At 50.9% G+C, this 14086-nt stretch overlaps 1 protein-coding gene across 2 annotated transcripts in view; it reads left to right on the plus strand.

Moving 5' to 3' along the window:
* The window catches only part of BICRA (BRD4 interacting chromatin remodeling complex associated protein), a 65538-nt gene that overhangs the window by 41056 nt on the left and 10396 nt on the right, over window positions 1-14086 (plus strand). Inside the window, exons 5-9 of one of the 2 annotated variants that reach the window (XM_069746606.1) lie at window positions 2688-4589; window positions 5203-5511; window positions 8524-9216; window positions 9493-9784; window positions 11369-11478. In XM_069746606.1, the coding sequence (XP_069602707.1) occupies window positions 2688-4589; window positions 5203-5511; window positions 8524-9216; window positions 9493-9784; window positions 11369-11478 (3306 nt within the window). The remainder of the gene's footprint in view (window positions 1-2687; window positions 4590-5202; window positions 5512-8523; window positions 9217-9492; window positions 9785-11368; window positions 11479-14086) is intronic. The other variant, XM_069746607.1, reaches the window with a different exon arrangement.

Consider the following 14086-nt stretch of genomic DNA (forward strand, 5'->3'; position numbering starts at 1 on the left):
TATTCCCGCCATGGACAACCCTTTGCACCCTAATTCCAGATTGCACCCTGCATGTAGTTGTTTTGCAATTTTTAAAGGTACCTTCACACATAACGATTTTGTTAACGATATCGTTGCAACGTCACGCTTTTTGTGACGTAGCAACGATCCCGCTAACGATATCTTTGTGTGACAGCGACCAACGATCAGGCCCCTGCTGGGAGATCGTTGGTCGTGGGGAATAATCAGGACCTTTTTTTGGTCGCTGATCACCCCGCTGTCATCGCTAGATCGGCGTGTGTGACGCCGATCCAGCGATGTGTTCACTTGTAACCAGGGTAAACATCGGGTTACCAAGTGCAGGGCCGCGCTTAGTAATCCGATATTTACCCTTGTTACCATTGTAAAAGTAAAAAAAAAAAACACTACATGCTCACATTGTGATGTCTGTCACGTCCCCCGGCGTCAGCTTCCCTGCACTGTGTCAGCATCGGCCGTAAAGCAGAGCACAGCGGTGACATCACCGCTCTGCTTTACAGCCGGCACTTACACAGTGCAGGGAAGCTGACGGCGGGGGACGTGACAGACATCGGAATGTGAGTATGTAGTGTTTTTTTTAACTTTTACAATGGTAACCAGGGTAAATATCGGGTTACTAAGCGCGGCCCTGCACTTAGTAACCCGATGTTTACCCTGGTTACCTGGGGACTTCGGCATAGTTGAAGACAGTTTCAACGATGCCGAAGTTGTTCCCCTGATCGTTGGTCGCTGGCGAGAGCTCTCTGTGTGACAGCTCCTCAGAGACCACACAACGACTTACCAACGATCACGGCCAGGTCGTATCGCTGGTCGTGATCGTTGGTAAATCGTTTAGTGTAACGGTACCTTAACCTCCTTAATGAATAGACCCAAAAAGGCCTTAAGACGGTTTTCCACGCAATAGAGAGAATTCTGCAGTCACACTAAATGACAGCAGATTGCTGAATCGTAACAGTGGGCAGTGTGCACATGGTGGAAATTGCCCTCTGTTTCTAGCAGCTGCAGAAATTTCTCGAGCTCGTAAAACCCCCTTTAGGCTGTGTGCACACATTGTGGATTTTTTACGGGTTTTTTTTGCGTTTTTTCGCTAAAAAACGAATACATTATGCATCCCATCATTTAGAATGCATTCCGCAATTTTTGTCCACTTGATGCTTTTTTTCCGCCAAAAAAACGCATCGCGGTAAAAAACGCATCGTGTTTATTAATTTTGAGGATTTTTCGCATTTTTCCCGCTATTTAATGCATTGGGAAGCTCTGGAAAAAAGCGCACAAAAAACACGTCAAACGCTCAAAAAACGCATCAAAAACGCGAGAAAAATGCATGCGGATTTCTTGCAGGATTTGTCCGGTTTTGCTCAGGAAATTTCTGCAAGAAATCCTGAACGTGTGCACATAGCCTTAATGGGGAACCAAAATATTTCCGTTTTTGCCTCTAAACCTTTTAGCAGCTATATTTTTGACATTTTTAATTGGCGTAGCTATATAAGAGCTTTTTATTTTTTTTATTGCAGGAGAGGTTTATTTTTTGGCACAATTTGGGTGTACATATAGATAATAAGGAATCCTCCCTCTCCATCACATTCCCAGTATCAGTATTCATACAGTGATTTTCGTGTTAGTCCTGTTGAGGCCAGTAGTTCTATAAGCGATCACCGGCATCAGTACTGTCGCAAGTTTCCCATATGTAACAATCAAATCAAATCCGACCCTGTGTTTTGACTGTTGGCTTCTTCTTGGGGTTTGCCCCTCTATATTGCCCCCAGAAGAAGCCTATAGGCGAAACCCACGGTTAGGTTGAAGCTGCGGAGCTACCGCTCTATATCAGTGATGGTATTGTTGAAGGTGATTTTCTTTTTTTAAATACGGTAAGCTTTCAGGTTTCAGTAATATTTTTGATTTATGTCGTAGTCATGACCTTTTGATTAAAATCCGGGATCAGAGCTTCCTCTGATCACCTCAGTAAAACAGGAATCTGCTCTTATAGTTACACCTCATTCTCAGAGCACATTTGCTAAGGGAACCGTAACCCCCAGATGTTTATAGAAATGAACGTCAGTTATTTAAATACATACGGCGACTCAATTGCCAAATTGTTGCACCGGAGAAACAAGAGTCAAAACTGGCCAAAAAGTAACAAAAAATCAGATTTATTGAAAATTCATGTCATTAATTTTCACCTAAAAACATACATATAGTATATAGTGAATAATAGTTTATGTGAAATACATTGTGACTACATCCATGGATACAACCAATGATCCAGGTTCACAAAACGGGACAATAGTAAATCTAGTACCATGACAAAGTATTTATTGCCTGCACATGAGTGCGAGTAAGTCTGATGTATAGCAATCAAAACAAATGGTACCATTGCACAAGCTATACTAATAAAATCGCCATACATCATTAATAAACAGACTGCAACATGTGAGATTAAATAAGGAGGCTAATTACCCATATATCTAAAAGTGTCCCGTCTGGATCCTGGTCACATACCCCAACGCGCGTTTCGCGTTCGTGTGTTACCGCTTCCTCAGGGGGCGTGCACGGTAAGGGTATGGGTAATTATCCTCCTTATTTAATCAGTTTAGGGGGTATAAGTTCCATTTGTCTTGTGCAATTGTTGTTACTGATGACTTGTTCTAATAAGTTTTTATGCTTTTCAGCTTCATGTTCAGGAAACTTCCGGGAACCATTTAACCACCGAACCAAACCCCCCAACTGGTGGTGTAGATTTGGACTTTTTGCCAGATGACATCCTTGGGTCTCCATCGGGGGCTGGCGCCAGCCTCGCCAATTCTGACCAGCCATGCGACATCCTCCAGCAGAGTTTACAGGAGGCTAATATTACAGAACAGACTCTTGAAGCCGAGGCAGAACTGGATTTGGGCCCTTTCCAGCTCCCCACTCTGCAACCAGTGGTCCCCACTGCTCCGGATGGGACCCCTCAGATATTTTCTGGTGGTGCAGACCTCATTGGACTTCAGCAGCCGGCAGTGTTGACCCACCAAGCACTTGTTCAGCAGTCTGTTGGGGCAGATGTGGTCAACAAGGCAATCAGCGTACAACCTTTCATCCAACAAGTCGGCCTCGGTAATGTTACAATTCAGCCCATCTCCAATCTCCCGGGGCTGCCCAATGGCAGTCCTGGGGGAGCATTGGGGATCGGGCAAATACAGGTGGTGGGACAACAAGTCATGGCCATTAACCAGCCTGGACAACAAATCATTGCCAAGCCAACGCAGGTGGCCAATCTGCCAGTGGGTAGTTACCTGGCAGGTGCCACCCAAGAGCAGCAGCAGGTCACATTAACATCAAGTGGGGTGTCTCCGCAGAACGCTGGGTTGGTCCTACAAAACAAAATTCCCACCGTGGCCACCACACTGAATGGTAATTCCATGTTCGGCGGTGTGTCGGCAGCGCAGTGCACGCAGTCCCTCACCGTTACTTCCAGTCTGAACAGCCCGGTTATAATACAGCGGACTCCAACTCCAATACAACCCAAACCGGCTGGTGTGCTCCAGCAAAAGCTGTTCCAAATCTCACCCAAACCATTCACTCCCAACAATGCAACCCTCACCATCCAAGGTGACTCGTCGCTGCAGCAGCAGCAGAAAGGTCCGCAAAATCTGACATTCATGGCTGGAAAACCCGGTCAAAACGTTGTCCTCTCCAGCTTTCCCCAGGGCCTTCCTGCCAATGTGTTTAAGCAGCCTCCTCCGCAGCAGCAGACACTGGGCAAACCCATGAGTGTCCAGCTTCTAAACCAAGGCAGCAGTATAGTCATCCCGGCTCAGCATGCCCAGGCTATGCTGCAGGGTCAGAACCAGTTCCTCTTGCCGGGAGCTTCAGCCGTCCAGCAGCTCTCTGCACTGCAGGCCAACATGAGTGGCCAGATCTTAGCTGCTTCCCACCCTGGTGGACAAGCCCACATCATTGCCAGCCAAGGTCCAGGAGGCCAAATTCTCAATCAGGCCCTACTTACCAACCAGAACCTTGCTAGCCAGCTGAACTTGGGGCAGGTCCTCACGTCTCAGAACGCGCACGGCACAGCTCACATTCTGTCTGCACCCATCCAGCTCCAGGCGGGACAGGTTGGCCAGCCTACGTTGTTCCAGATGCCAGTCTCCCTCGCCAGTAGTCTGAGCACCCAAAGTCAACCCGCAGTAACCACGTCGCTTAACCAAGCCGGGCAAACGGTTATCCAAGGAGTGACTTTGCCCAATCAGGTGGCCATGTTCAACACCCCCGAGAGCCTTGGTCAAGCAGTGAGCATCCAACAGGCCTCGACGGGAAGCAGCCAGAGCCCGGGTATTGTGCCACAAGGCGCCAACCTCCTGCCCAGCAACGAGCAGACTTCCATATTGACCGTCCAGACGACACAGCAGCCATCGCAAGGACAAACCCAGCTCCAATTGAATGTACAGCCGCAGTCGTTAGCACCTCCGCCCCCGCAGCAGGCAATGCCCAGTCCCAATCTCGAGCCCAGCCCTGACAAAATAATCCTAAGTCAAGCCGCGTCAGGAAATATCATCAGCGCCGACTCCATGCAGATGTTCCTCCAGCAGGTGAGCACCCAACAATACACAGCCCCCTAATAATTAGTTTCAGGCTAGCCAGTAATAGCTACATGTCTGGCATGGGCACTGACTCTTTAGGGGGCGGTATTGAGCTCTATACTGAGCGGTGCGGCCTGTGCCGTGAGTGCTAGGATAGATTACAGGGTCTCCCAGCATCTCTTATTGCTCATTTGTTGGGCCGTGCATGCTCTAATGCCGCTTTTACTATTAATACATTGTTGTTTCTTCTTCTTTTATTTGTGCTTTTTCGTTAAAGCCTTATTATATCCTTTTAGGTATTGGCTCACTTTTGGGACTCTTGGATATGACCCCCAAAACTGCTCTGTGCCATATCCAAGGGCCCAAACTTGACACGTAGAACATATCCTGGCCTACATTCTATGGATTGGGGGGAGGTATATAGTCGAATTTAGCTCTGCTCAGTGGTGCCCCCTAGTGGCCAAATGGCGCATTACATGTCGAGAATGGTTAAATATGATTATAACTGGTGATAGCCAGTCCTGAGGTCTATGTTACTGCCTCCAGTTATGGTAAAAAAAAAAAAAAAGTGATGACAATGACGTTCTGTGTGAGTGACGGTTGCCAATGTTGGCCATTGCAGAAGGAACAGCAACAGCAGCAATATTATGAAGTGACGTTGAAACCACAGCAGGAAAGCAGCCTGGTGCAAACCTCTGCCGCCCCTCAGCTCTCTATGCCTGTGTACAGCATAGCCGCCTCTGGCAGCACTATGAGCAGCAGCACCTCCAGCAGCAGTAGCGTGCCCGCCTCCGTCATAGTGAGCAGCAGCGCCGGCTCCGCGGCCCAACCCAACCGTGACTTGGCCCAGAACCATGCCACCACACCGGAATCCAAGGGACACTTACCTCATTTCCCCACCAGCCAGTCTCAGCAGGCTATGTCCTGCCAGGTAGCCACTTCCCCAAATTCAGTCTGCTTTCACCTTAATCCCTTTTTTTTCTGGCTTCTCCCCCCTTCTAATTTTCTTTCCCGTAACCTGTGGGTGGCAAATTTTCCTTTGACTTCACTTTACGTCCGCAGCCAATAATGAAGTCCAGACTGTGGATATTGGGCATCATGGAGTTGCACAATGATTGCTGATTGCCCCCAAACTTACCAATGGCCGCTGTTAAAGGGACTTTCAAGATGGAGACGTCCTTATGACATTCTCACACGTTACGTTTTTTGTTTTTTTTTGTCCCTATTCATATTTCACACCTTTTTATGGTATGGCCCATAGGTGGCGCTAGAGGCATGTTTTCTTCCTTCTGGGGAAGACCTCATTTGCATTTTTTTCCTATTGCGCATTACTGGGTCCCCAGAAAGAGAGTAACATCCTCCGTAAAAGCAAATTTTACAGGTCTGTTAAATCATTTGCACCTTTTAAAGGCATTTCCCAGTTTTATAAAAAAAACAAAAAAACAAAACCCTGTCCTCAGGCGTAGTTTGTTTAAAAAAAAAAAATGCTTTATTCACTTTCCCCGGGTCCCACGATGAGCAATCGGGGTCTGTTATTATCTGCAGTGCTGATATTATGTTATCAGTGCTGAAGCCAATCCGGGATCTTGGCAAAGCTCACCGATTGGTTGCATTGCTGGACCCGGGGAGGGGGAGTAAATCCCAGATTTAGGCCTCATTCAGATGTGTGATTTTTGCAAACGAGTGATATCCATTTTCTTTTCATGAATAGCACTTGTATCCATGATATTCTATGGGACTATTCACTTGTCAGATTTTACCCTCTGACCTAGTAGTCCGCTGCGAATATCAGAGACGTGTCTGAGTTTGATCCAAGGGTCGGCTCAAAATCGGTAATGCAAATCAATTAGTCCGTGAAAAATCAAACTCTGATCGAACTCTGATCGAACTCTGACCGAACTCTGACCGAACTCTGACCGAACTCTGACCGAACTCTGACCGAACTCTGACCGAACTCTGACCGAACTCTGACCGAACTCTGACCGAACTCTGACCGAACTCTGACCGAACTCTGATCGAACTCTGATCGAACTCTGACCGAACTCTGACCGAACTCTGACCGAACTCTGACCGAACTCTGACCGAACTCTGATCGAACTCATTGGTACGATTTTCTCGTACTTGAAAAATCAAACGCGTGAATGGGGCTTTTTACAAAATAAATCTGTGGTTTGCTTCCCCTCCCTGGGTCTAATTGGTGAACTCAGCGGTCACCCCTGCTGAGCTCACTGATTGGCTGCAGCGGTGGATACTCGGTGGGCCTTCCTCACCCTGCCCAGGGTCCAGTGCTGTGTGTTTTATAAAAATAAATAAAATCTGCTCCTGAGGACAGGGGTGCTTCTGAAGCCAGGAGACCATAAGCCCATTTTCCCAAGTCCCTGTTCCTGGCCATGGAGAGTCAGCAATCATTGCAATGAGCGGCACATGTAGAGCGGCCGGACCCCTACCCCTGGTGCTGCGGCTGGCATTTGGGGGTCTTTCGTCCTCCTCTTAGGTGGCTCCTGCTTGCACATGATTTTTTTGTACCGTTACTAATTCCTTCCCCTCTAAACGCTGCTGCTGTTCTCCGGTTGATTCCCCTTCTTCTTCTCGCCTCTCCTCGCTCGCACACTCTGCCTCCCTGTTCTTGTCAGTCGCTGACTCTTCCTGTGCCTTGTGTCCCGATCTGCTGTGTGGGGGGATTGTAATGTTTTGTGGGGCGCGCTCAGTCACCCATCCCTCTATACAGACATGCTGTAGCCTTACAAGTGCTTACATGCTATTGCCCACTGTTATCAACCACTTAAAGCTTATGGACACCTTCAGGGGCATTTGTTTTTATTCAATGGCGTGTATGGTGGGCTAAGAATCATTTTTTGCAATTGAGTTTTCTTTAGAATCTTGCATCTTTTGCCTTCTTTAGCTTCTTTATTGCACTGGAGTTAACTAAACATCACTCAGTGAGCTTCTTATTGTCGCTCCTTTCTCTTTTTCATTAAAGTTGAGAAATCCGCACAGAGGAGCTCACTGGCCGATGCTCGGATAACTCATTTCTGCAATTGACGTAAAAGAGCCCGTAAAAGTAAAACTTTGTAAAGAAATTAAATTCCAAAAATGACTTTAGCAGAAAATACATCCACTTAAACTAAATAAAAAAGGTCCCCACAGTGTCCGTATTCTTCCGAGAATATGGACACCTTCAAGGGTATAGTTTTTGTTTTGTTTTGTTTAATTCCTTGTATTTTTGCACAAAAAAAAATATTGCTATATGGTTTTATTAAAATGATGGAGCATTTGACTTCTACAGCCTCTACGTATCACTGTCCCCCGGCTGCTGTGTGCTTAAAATAAATCTTGCCCCTTACTAACCCTCCCTGGGTCTAACATCAAGCCTCCACCGCTGCTCCTGCTGTCTGTTATTGTCTTCAGAGCCAATAAGTGAGAGCAGCGGTTCTACCCGAGTTGATGGCAGGAGCTGTGATTGGCTGCAGCGCTGTCTACGTGAAATCACTGCTACAGACAATAACAGACACTGGGGAGCAGCGGCAGAGCTCGGTATTGGACTCGGGGTGGGCGAGTAAAGCTCCTGTTTGTTTGTTTTTTTAGAAAAGGAAACGGATTTTCCAGTTTGACTCGTTCTGCAGTCTACAGGGTATGTACAGTGATTCACAGAGGCTGTAGGAGGCAAACGGTACAAAATTATTAATTTTACCTGATTACAAAAAATTACATTTTTCCAAAAATGCACTCCGTTGATTAAGAAGAAAAGCCTCCGAAGGTGTCCGTATCCTTGTACGATACAATCTGTTTTTCCCTGTTGAGGCTGGGGGGTGGAGGGGAGACCAGTTGGAACAATGGATGTTTTGAGAATCGACTGATCCTATTTGACTTTCCTCAGATATTTTGGGGGTGAGTGCATGAAACGCGTCGGTCGCTGTATAACCTTCTCCTTTTTCTTCTCTAGATTCCAGTCGGACAACAGAAGCTCCCGGGAGCGTCGCCTTCCCATACACTACCTCACCCTCCCAGCCCTCAGCTGCAGGCCTCTGCTGCCCACCACTCACAGATGCAGTCCCCCCACCAGTCGCGCCCTCCATCCCAGCCGCAGCCGCTATCCCGGCCTCCATCGCGGCCTCACTCCAGGCCTCCATCCCAGCCTCAGAGCCTTCCCCGTCCTCCCTCGGAGCCCCTCTCCCGCTCTTGTACTCCTCAGATGCAAAACCTGTTTGTCATCCAGAACCAAATCTCCTCTTCTCCTCACGGTTCTTCCCAGCACCCTCTGCGTCCTCCCTCTCAGCCTCAGGTACAGACGCCTTTCCCGCCTCACCAGCCGATGGCCAGCGACATGCCGCAGACCCTGTCGTCCCCGCAGCAGCACATTCAGCTCCAGGTGCAGCTGGGCGCTGCACAGCCCGAGCTTCGGGCAGGGGTCCCGCTCCCCCTGCAGGCCACGCCACCCACGTCGGAGTCCCAGACACATACGTTTCCTGTGCAGTTCCAGACCCAGGCCCCTATTAAGGGCCAGACCCCTGGGCAGCCCCTCCATCTGACCCCTGAACCGACGCGTACCTTCCAGATGACCCCCGGCCAGTTCCAGGCTTTGACGTTGTCCAATGCTCTGCCCCAGCAAAAGCAGCTTTTGGAGCGATACCAACAGGTGAGGCAAGCGGTCATGGCAGGTCTATAACATACAACTTCTGTATTAACACTTCTTACCCGTCCTCTGTTATTCCTCCTGGAAATGATGGAGAAAGTGACAGCCGAGGATAAGGACTTGCTCAGAGGGGGCATCCATTTACACCCCCGCTGCCAGCACTGATGACTATGAGAAGGGCAGTGGTAGCCGCCATTAAAACATTTCCAGGAAGAGCGACAGAGGAACAACACAACATATTGTCATTTGAGAATTAATCGCACCTTTCTTGTCGTGCAGATGCAGCAGAGCCTAATGTTGCCGCAGCAGCAGCCAGGAGGAGTCCAGGCAGCGGCAGCCATCGGCGCGCAGTTTACTGGTCAGACGTCGTCAGTGCTGCTCAGCAGTCAGGGGCAGCCGGTGCCGGCTCAGGCTCCTCTGCACTGTCACTCCCCCGGGCAGGTGTTGGTGCAGCCCACCCAAGTGGTGCACAGCGACATGACCAAGGTGCAAGGTGCGAGCGTCCCCCAGGCGGCCCAGCTATCAACACTAATGCAGCAGCAGGCGGCCTCCGTGCTAATGAAGACGTCCGGTGAGAACTTGTATAACACCCTGTGCCCAAAGCGGAAAAGGTTATTTGTCTAAAATTGCAAAGTATTTGTAGAAGCGGAGAACTCTTACAATTTCCATACAGAGGGATTGATCCTATAGATCAAGTCTATCAGAGGTGGCCGATCTCCTAGGCGAGGAGCGCAGCGCTTACACAACGCTGGTTATAGAGCTTATAAGCACTGCTCTAAAGCTGACCAGATCCGTGCCCGGTGCCCCTCGCGCTCCTCAGCTCCGTGTCCCCCCGCGCTCCTTAGCTCTGTGCCCCCCGCGCTCCTTAGCTCCGTGCCCCCCTGCACTCCTCAGCTCCGTGTCCCCCCGCGCTCCTTAGTTCCGTGTCTCCCTGCGCTCCTCAGCTCCGTGTCCCCCCGCGCTCCTTAGCTCTGTGCCCCCCGCGCTCCTTAGCTCCGTGCCCCCCCCGCGCTCCTTAGCTCCGTGTCCCCCCGCGCTCCTTAGCTCTGTGCCCCCCTGCACTCCTCAGCTCCGTGCCCCCCCCGCGCTCCTTAGCTCCGTGCCCCCTCGCGCTCCTTAGCTCCGTGCCCCCCCCACGCTCCTCAGCTCTGTGCCCCCCCGCGCTCCTTAGCTCTGTGCCCCCCGCGCTCCTTAGCTCCGTGCCCCCTCGCGCTCCTTAGCTCCGTGCCCCCCTGCACTCCTCAGCTCCGTGCCCCCCCCCCACGCTCCTCAGCTCCGTGCCCCCCCACGCTCCTCAGCTCCGTGCCCCCCTGCACTCCTCAGCTCCGGTCCCCCCGCGCTCCTCAGCTCCGTGCCCCCCTGCACTCCTCAGCTCCATGCCCCCCCACGCTCCTCAGCTCCGTGCCCCCCCGCTCTCCTTAGTTCCGTGTCTCCCTGCGCTCCTCAGCTCCGTGCCCCCTGCACTCCTCAGCTCCGTGCCCCCCCGCGCTCCTTAGCTCTGTGCCCCCCCGCGCTCCTTAGCTCCGTGCCCCCTCGCGCTCCTTAGTTCCGTGTCTCCCTGCGCTCCTCAGCTCCGTGCCCCCCTGCACTCCTCAGCTCCGTGCCCCCCCGCGCTCCTTAGCTCTGTGCCCCCCCGCGCTCCTTAGCTCTGTGCCCCCCGCGCTCCTTAGTTCCGTGTCTCCCTGCGCTCCTCAGCTCCGTGCCCCCTGCACTCCTCAGCTCCGTGCCCCCCCCGCGCTCCTTAGCTCTGTGCCCCCCCGCGCTCCTTAGCTCCGTGCCCCCTCGCGCTCCTTAGTTCCGTGTCTCCCTGCGCTCCTCAGCTCCGTGCCCCCCTGCACTCCTCAGCTCCGTGCCCCCCCGCGCTCCTTAGCTCTGTGCCCCCCCGCGCTCCTTAGCTCTGTGCCCCCCGCGCTCCTTAGTTCCGTGTCTCCCTGCGCTCCTCAGCTCCGTGCCCCCCCCCCCACGCTCCTCAGCTCCGTGCCCCCCCTCAGCTCCGTTCCACCCCCCCCCACCCCACCCCCCGGTGTCTGTTTGGTAGTTCTCAGTAATTACGGGGTCCTGCGAATCAATTTGAACAACTATAGAAATGACGCATGATCTGTTGCATTTTAGGATCTTGCTAATACCAATGTTTCCCGGACTCCATGTCTTACAGGCGCAGCAGCTCCTCCTGGAGTCCAAGACTCCAATGCTTACCCCAGCGCAGGTGTGAAAACCCCTGGGGGGCAAGGGAAACCTGTGGGTGCGGGTCCTGTGCAGACGCCGGTAAGAACTCTGAGGCATCGAATAATGAGAATGTGATAGAATCTGATTTATTGTCTCATTAGTGTATTAGTCGGCTCGCTGCTGCCGCCTGGTGGCTGAAAAGAGATGATAATAAATAAAACAAGAGGTTTTTGTTTCTGTGGTGTTATAACCCCTCTTATGCACGGAGTTCAGGTCGGCCCGTTTTTGGAAAAGTTTAATCAAAGAATAAAACTTCTGGCGAGTCCACAGTCACTGCAGGGAAATAATACTATAACATTGAAGTTCTCTTTGTAGCAATAAGTATAATATTGGGGTCTTCAGCAGGGACACCGGTGTATAACGTCCAGTCTGTACCTCTTTGTACAAGGACCTTCTCGATTGGAGTACACCTCTGTGTGGTGGGATGGCGTGTACTCTTTGTATTATTTTCAAAAACGGTGTTTACTCACCGCCCATGGTATTTATATGCCCCATTGTTACTACTTACAGCAGGCGGTGTGAGCATTTTCTTTAAAGGTTTTTTAGAACATATCCACGTGTTACAAAGCGTCCGTATACAGTGTAGTACGTGTATCATCACCGTCCGTATACAGTGTAGTACGTGTATCATCACCGTCCGTATACAGTGTAGTACGTGTATCATCACCATCCGTATACAGTGTAGTACGTGTATCATCACCGTCCGTATACAGTGCAGGGACGTGTATCATCACCGTCCGTATACAGTGTAGTACGTGTATCATCACCGTCCGTATACAGTGTAATACGTGTATCATCACCGTCCGTATACAGTGTAGTACGTGTATCATCACCGTCCGTATACAGTGTAGTACGTGTATCATCACCGTCCGTATACAGTGCAGGGACGTGTATCATCATCGTCCGTATACAGTGTAGTACGTGTATCATCACCGTCCGTATACAGTGTAGTACGTGTATCATCACCGTCCGTATACAGCGTAGTACGTGTATCATCACCGTCCGTATACAGTGTAGTACGTGTATCATCACCGTCCGTATACAGCGTAGTACGTGTATCATCACCGTCCGTATACAGCGTAGTACGTGTATCATCACCGTCCGTATACAGCGTAGTACGTGTATCATCACCGTCCGTATACAGTGTAGTACGTGTATCATCACCGTCCGTATACAGTGTAGTACGTGTATCATCACCGTCCGTATACAGTGCAGGGACGTGTATCATCACCGTCCGTATACAGCGTAGTACGTGTATCATCACCGTCCGTATACAGTGTAGTACGTGTATCATCACCGTCCGTATACAGTGTAGTACGTGTATCATCACCGTCCGTATACAGTGCAGGGACGTGTATCTGCAGCCTCCGTATACAGTGTAGGGACGTGTATCCGCAGCCTCCGTATACAGTGCAGGGTCGTGTATCCGCAGCCTCCGTATACAGTGCAGGGACGTGTATCATCACCGTCCGTATACAGTGCAGGGACGTGTATCCGCAGCCTCCGTATACAGTGTAGGGACGTGTATCCGCAGCCTCCGTATACAGTGTAGGGGCGTGTATCCGCAGCCTCCGTATACAGTGTAGGGACGTGTATCTGCAGCCTCCGTATACAGTGTAAGGACGTGTATCCGCAGCCTCCGTATACAGTGCAGGGTCGTGTATCTGCAGCCTCCGTATACAGTGTAGTATGTGTATCATCACCGTCCGTATACAGTGCAGGGACGTGTATCCGCAGCCTCCGTATACAGTGTAGGAACGTGTATCTGCAGCCTCTGTATACAGTGCAGGGTCGTGTATCTGCAGCCTCCGTATACAGTGTAGTATGTGTATCATCACCGTCCGTATACAGTGCAGGGACGTGTATCCGCAGCCTCCGTATACAGTGTAGGGACGTGTATCCGCAGCCTCCGTATACAGTGCAGGGTCGTGTATCTGCAGCCTCCGTATACAGTGTAGTATGTGTATCATCACCGTCCGTATACAGCGCAGGGACGTGTATCCGCAGCCTCCGTATACAGTGTAGGGACGTGTATCCGCAGCTTCCGTATACAGTGTAGGGACGTGTATCCGCAGCCTCCGTATACAGTGTAGTATGTGTATCATCACCGTCCGTATACAGTGCAGGGACGTGTATCCGCAGCCTCCGTATACAGTGTAGGAACGTGTATCTGCAGCCTCTGTATACAGTGCAGGGTCGTGTATCTGCAGCCTCCGTATACAGTGTAGTATGTGTATCATCACCGTCCGTATACAGTGCAGGGACGTGTATCCGCAGCCTCCGTATACAGTGTAGGGACGTGTATCCGCAGCCTCCGTATACAGTGCAGGGTCGTGTATCTGCAGCCTCCGTATACAGTGTAGTATGTGTATCATCACCGTCCGTATACAGCGCAGGGACGTGTATCCGCAGCCTCCGTATACAGTGCAGGGTCGTGTATCCGCACCCTCCGTATACAGTGCAGGGACGTGTATCCGCAGCCTCCGTATACAGTGTAAGGACGTGTATCCGCACCCTCCGTATACAGTGCAGGGACGTGTATCAGCAGCCTCTGTATACAGTGTAGGGACGTGTATCCGCAGCCTCCGTATACAGTGCAGGGCCGTGTATCCGCAGCCTCCGTATACAGTGTAGGGACGTGTATCCG

This window comes from Ranitomeya imitator, chromosome 2, assembly GCF_032444005.1.
Source record: "Ranitomeya imitator isolate aRanImi1 chromosome 2, aRanImi1.pri, whole genome shotgun sequence".
In the NCBI taxonomy this organism is placed as follows: Eukaryota; Metazoa; Chordata; class Amphibia; order Anura; family Dendrobatidae; genus Ranitomeya; species Ranitomeya imitator.